The 5,848-nt window shown below is 41.4% G+C and overlaps 1 protein-coding gene across 1 annotated transcript; it reads right to left on the bottom strand.

Moving 5' to 3' along the window:
* Positions 1-1,671: 1,671 nt before the first annotated feature.
* LOC310740616 (zinc finger protein 703-like) lies at positions 1,672-5,370 on the bottom strand. Its single transcript, XM_083567494.1, has 2 exons — positions 4,651-5,370; positions 1,672-3,889 (listed from the first exon to the last, which is right to left on the bottom strand). The coding sequence occupies exons 1-2, from the start codon at positions 4,903-4,905 to the stop codon at positions 2,387-2,389; spliced, it is 1,758 nt and encodes a 585-aa protein (XP_083423620.1). The 5' UTR covers positions 4,906-5,370; the 3' UTR covers positions 1,672-2,386.
* Positions 5,371-5,848: the final 478 nt, after the last annotated feature.

The following is a 5,848-nucleotide window of genomic DNA, read 5'->3' as shown; positions in this document are numbered from 1 at the left end:
GTTAGAAGCATTGCAGTTGATTGCATTAAGTAAGCAGTGCCTCCCAGAGTGGTCCCAGATCAGTTTGGATAAGAATGTAACCAGATTCTGAGCCTCGAGGGGCCCAGGCACTGTAACCTTGCAAGCTAGCTGCCACTATGTGTGAGTGATGATATACAGATACTGACGTGACAGGCACTGTTGTGGTTCTTTACAAGGCTATACAATAAGATTGCCACCAATCAAACTGCCAACGTGAGCCATGACAGGGGGATAATACTGTCCAAAGCCAACATTCCAGGATCAGCCGAGCAGTTTTAAGCCTTTCCATTTTCCTATCATTGATGACCTTGGAACTGACACCAAGACCTAACCAACAAGCATCACTACTCACTGCTACAGTCAAGCCTAAGAAATGCCAAAGCCTTTTTTTTTTCTTTGCTGGGTGATGAAAGAGACACGCTAAACTGGGTTATCATTAATCACAAGCCCTCATCTGTCATCTGCCCTGTGGCAGCCTCAAACACCACTATCATTTCCCATTTTACCCTCAGAATCTTCTGCTAATACAGGCTGTACAGCAGACCTGACCCGTGCTGGCAGTTAAAAGCACAGATTATTCTTCGGCTGATGAAAAAGGAGCTAGTACACACAAACGTGCCTGGGCAGAAACAGCTACGGTTCTTCTTTGAAACCTGAAAGGCCAGGCGGCTTTCCTTAGGGAATAAAAGCAGCTTACACCACAAAGTTAATCTGTTAATTACAAAAGTGTGATTCATAGTAGCAAAATGACTCAGTGTAATTAAATTTAATTGAAATGTCCGTGGCATGGCACTCCTGGAGGATTAATTACTACACATGCCGAAGAATAGGGAACGAAAAATAACATGCAAGAACAGAGACTGTAATAGTACACTGGGAACAGGAACCTTGAAGGCAAATGTTTGCATAACTATAACTCATCCATCAGTTGACAGCTGCTGTCATACTAAATGACATGAAAGAGAAAGAATTGGTACTGGACAAAAAAGACAATGGAGGAGGGACAGTAGCATTCTTGGTTGTACTACAGTAAAACACAAAAAATATGCTGATGACACACTTATATTTATAACTTTGTAGCATATGGTGATGCAGATTAGGTAAATGTTAACTACATACCTATAACTATTGTCCTGTGAATAGGGGCAACGATTTGAAATGGGCAGTAAGCTTGATTAGTTTAAACCCTTGTATGAAAAATGATATAATCATGCAAATATAATCAGTCTTTAAATAATTTCATGTGTCAACATTATTATCTATCATGCTGTTAAATCAAGGTTTCTAGACCAGTTCTTAATGCACCACTCAATCAGTGTGTCGTGACATGAGACCGAACTTGATCATTTAAAGCAAAGGAAAAAATGCTTGGGTAAGTTGATAAATATTACCCTTCCTGATATGGTCCTCAAAGACCTGCCTTATAAAGATAGGGCTTTACCAATCTAACATGTTGCTGATACAATTTCACTTGAGTTCTGTGTAACCTTAAATTGAAAAAAAAAAATTAGTTTTCAATTCTATAGTCATTGAGGCACTAATTGTTTGTGAAAATACAAAGAGAATGTTTCAATTGCAAAAATACTACATATTAGTAGGCAGCATTAATGGGACACGGAAGAAAAGATGAAGAAAGGCAAAGGCATGGAGTTTAAATATAACCATTTCATTTATTTAACAAAATTATAACTCCAAAGTTGGACAGCTCTGCCATCGCTATTGTTCAATGTATTTTTCTTTCATTGAAGCGGCACCTTAACCAGCCTAGTAATTTCAACACTTTACAAAAAATATTAAAGCTCTTAAAGTCATTTATTTGTAAGCTGCTAAAAATAAAAAATAAGCATTTAGAAAGGCTAGAAGGACTTTGACATGCACATTCATACTGCACAGACACAATAAACAGACAGAGTCAGACGAAACAGATTTATGAAAAGAAAAGAAACATCTGAAGCTCAAGATTTGCAGCATAGTGTGTACAAATAATGGGAGGAGAAGAACAGTTTAATTCAGAGTTAAATGAGGAGATGAACTCGGTATTTGTGAAAGTAAACTGCTGTGGATTATTAATTGGAAAAAGCCAAGCGCTTGTTCAAAAATAAATACAATTCTGTTCGAAAACTGCATCTGCACTTCAGTCCCACACAGTCTCAAGCTTGCATGCACCCTGGAACACCTATAACTGTAGCCATTAGGGAGTCCATGGATTCCTTTTTTGTCTACATTTTCTGTTCCATTCACTTCCATTTTCCCATTACTGGGAAACTGAAAACAGGGTCAAATCCCAATTGGGATTTTCTTAGCAGTCATCATGCAAGTGCGCTGCTTGTTCTGGCTCTGGATTTCTGAGGCAATTGAGTCCATTTCACTGGTAGCCAAGGGCTGAGGCAGATCCCAGTCTCTGGCTGTAGAGGGCGTAGTGGGAGTAATAGGGTGCGGATGCTGGTAAAGAGTGCATGGGCAGTGTTGGTGCTGTGTGCAGTGGCATTTTACTGTAGGGATGATACCGAGCCAAGCCCAAACTTGGAGGTCCCCTCAATGAGAAAGAAGCAGGAAGTGAAGCTGGACTACTATGTGGAGGCAGATGAAGGTGACAAGAAGAGGAGGAGGATGGATATGTGGACAGGAGCTTTCCATCCACACCTGGCAGTGAGGTGTGTGTGCGAAGGTGGGCTAATAGCTCATCGGAGGTGGCAAATCGCTTATCGCATGGCCCACTGGCAGAAACCCAGTTGCATGCATGTGGTAAAGGCTCATTGGGCAGCATGAAGCCGTATGTGTATAGTGGATGAGAGAGTGATGGTGTAATGCTGGAAGACAATGAGCTCTGGTGGAGCGAGTGCAGTGAAGGATGAGGGGGGTAAACCAACGGGAAGCCGGATTTTAGTGAAGATGAGGGGTCGTGAACACATGTGCCACAGTTGCCACCCAGGTGAGGTGCATTTGGGTAGCTTAAACAATATGGGTCCCGACACAAACTCTGCATAAATGAAGGTGGTGATGCTCCAGTCAGTGGGCTTGAGCTGGGGTGTTTACCTGCAACCCCTACACCAGCACCTCCAAGGCTTGACTTGTTCGGGTCTAAGCCAGGAACAAACTGACCAGGATAGCTAGCGTAAGCTCCCACTATAGAACCATGGTAGCCCATGCTGGATGGTGGGAGTGGGAAGACAGGGTGATTGGATTTAAAGGGAGAAATAGAAACTGGACGGAGTCCTCCATGCTGAGATGGTTGTGGATCTGATTTGCTCTCACTACTAGGGCTGCCTTCAGAGCTTGAGCTACTGGAGTTGGCACTTGCTCTGGCATGGCTGGAGTTGGCCAGCTGGGGACTGTCCAGATTATTCTTACTCGACTCTGCCTCCTTCTTCGAGTTGCTGCTGCTATCAGAGAGTACTACTTCTGTGTTTTTTGCCTCCCCGTTTGCAGTCTGTGAATGTCCGTTGGAACGTGTGGTATTGGGTGAAAGAGCGTGCCTGTGCACCTGAGTCTGTGAAGGTGAGCCCACTCTGGAACTTGGAGAAACAGTACGTGCATGGTGGGACTGACAGCTCGGTGTGCTACTGCCACCACTACCTCCACCAACGGGAAGACAAAAACCAGACTTGTTACTGCTGCTGCTGATACTCCCATCCCTCTGGCTGTCAGGACCAGTTTTGGAGTAAGGCTTGAAACTGGATTTGTCATCTGATGAAGGCCGCTGCTCTGTGTGTTTTAGGGATGAGGAGGAAGTGCGAGAAGAGCCTTCTTTCTCACTCAGTCCACTAGATGTTATAGAGGCTAGTTTGGATGAGGAAGGAGGATCCGGTTTGCCTATCTGAGAACATGTCTGAGCCAAGAGGGCCAGTGGACTCTTCTTAGCATCCAGCTGGAAGGAAAATAAAAATAATTTTAGTGAACAACAAGGAGTGTTACAAAAATAATAATTTTCTTCTTAAATTAACTATAATGTGCAATACAATAATAACAGTAAAGTGAAAATTATATAGACAGACATGCATTATTAAATGCTTAGAGAAGGAATCTAATTTTAAGCTATATAAGTTTTAATTATTGCTCCTGAAACATACTAAAATATGCTGAAATATGATTTTATGAGAAAAGATAAACAAAAAGCCATGTATGTATTGTATTATGTATTATAAATCATGTTACATGGTAAATATAAAAGAAAAAAGGCATTTAAAAATATAATTGAGAATGAAAATAAACAACTGTATAACATATTTAGAGCAGTATGCACTATTCGGATTAATAATTTTATTTTTCAATCTGTATTGATACGAAACTTAATGGAATTGGGAATAAAATTAATTTATGGTATGGCATGTTGTATAGTATGTAATTATTATATTTTAATTATTAGGAATTTACATATTTTTTAACTTCTATATATCAATTTAAAGTACAAACTGAATCAAATAAATAAAACTAAATGTAATTATATAAAAAAATGTCTAAAATAATAAAAATAATCGGTAAATGTAGAAAGATTATAGTCTGGGATTAAGCAAATTATATGTCAATTAGCGTATAATTAAATAAATAATGCAAAAATGTAGATGATGAATTATATAAGTATAAATTATATCAGAATAAAGTGACTGAAGTATGTAGTATGGTAAATACCTCGATGCTGACGGGGGCAGATGTGAGGGGCTGCAGGTACTCCGGGTGGAGCAAGTGGCCGGAGTGCGCGGTCAGCATCTTCACTACTTTAATGGGAAGACGCTTCGCCTGCCGGACAGGATCCGAGGGCTTTAACGAAGCGGTGGACGAGTCCTTAATTCCAGGGAGCTTCCTGAAAGTGAAGTTACAGTGTTGGCTGTCGGTGGTCGGGCTGGGTAAAGTGGAAACTGTAGATCCACTCAGAGTGTGGTGCATTGGGTGCGAGACTGAGCCAAGGAGCGCCGCAGGAACGATCACAGAGGACACATCTTCATTCAGTACAAACAAGACTGGATTTGACGCCCATGGTGGACCTTATTATTATTTTATTTTTTTTAGATATAATCCACAATCAAACACAAATGTCCGGATTATTATTTTTTTGTTGGTGCGCTTTCAGAGGTGATGAACGTTTACTCCAAAGCCGTTCATAGTTCCGTTCCGTGTGCGCAATGCGAAGTCGCAGATCATCCAACATCAAAATGCTCTTGATCTCAAATATAATGGTTGCCTCGATAATCGTTCAGACTGCTATAAGAAAGAAAACAAATCCACAATAACTCAGAGAACAAAAAATAGAGCTCGATGCGCTTTGCTCTCCACTCCTCAGTTCTCCAGCGCGTCTCCCGTCTTGTGCAATTCAAGTCAGCGAAACGCGAGGAGGACCTTCCAAGTCCATGAGCTGCAGACCAATCAGCACACACTGCATTCCTAATACGATGGGACGGCCTATCCAGGGCGGAGCTATCGCCTCTGACCCCACCCATCGATCCTTTGTCATATCCATGTTCATTATGGCACTAGAGTGACAGCAAAGCTCTTCAAATGTCATTATAGATCAGACTCTCTGCACACTCGTGCTTGACAAATGAAATCTTACCTGCTTCAGGATCCACACAAGCAGCAGTAATGAAGTAAGTGGGATGTAGTGTGGTGAGAGACAGAGGGCGCACGATTCAGGAAAAAAAAAATCCTACACAAATCCCCAGCAAAGGGGTAAGCTCGGCAAGCCCGACACTTAAATTGGGCCATAAATCTAAAACCAACACTAGCAATTTGTTATATCATAGATCTATAAGTTTGAACCAGAAGAACCCATTTAGAAAAATAGCCAGAGCACTAATATTCTGCCGAGTGCCTCCGCAGTAACGTCCATATA

This window comes from Silurus aristotelis (assembly GCF_946808225.1).
Source record: "Silurus aristotelis genome assembly, chromosome: 18".
NCBI classification, from domain to species: Eukaryota; Metazoa; Chordata; class Actinopteri; order Siluriformes; family Siluridae; genus Silurus; species Silurus aristotelis.
This window is presented reverse-complemented; position numbering and strand designations above follow the sequence as displayed.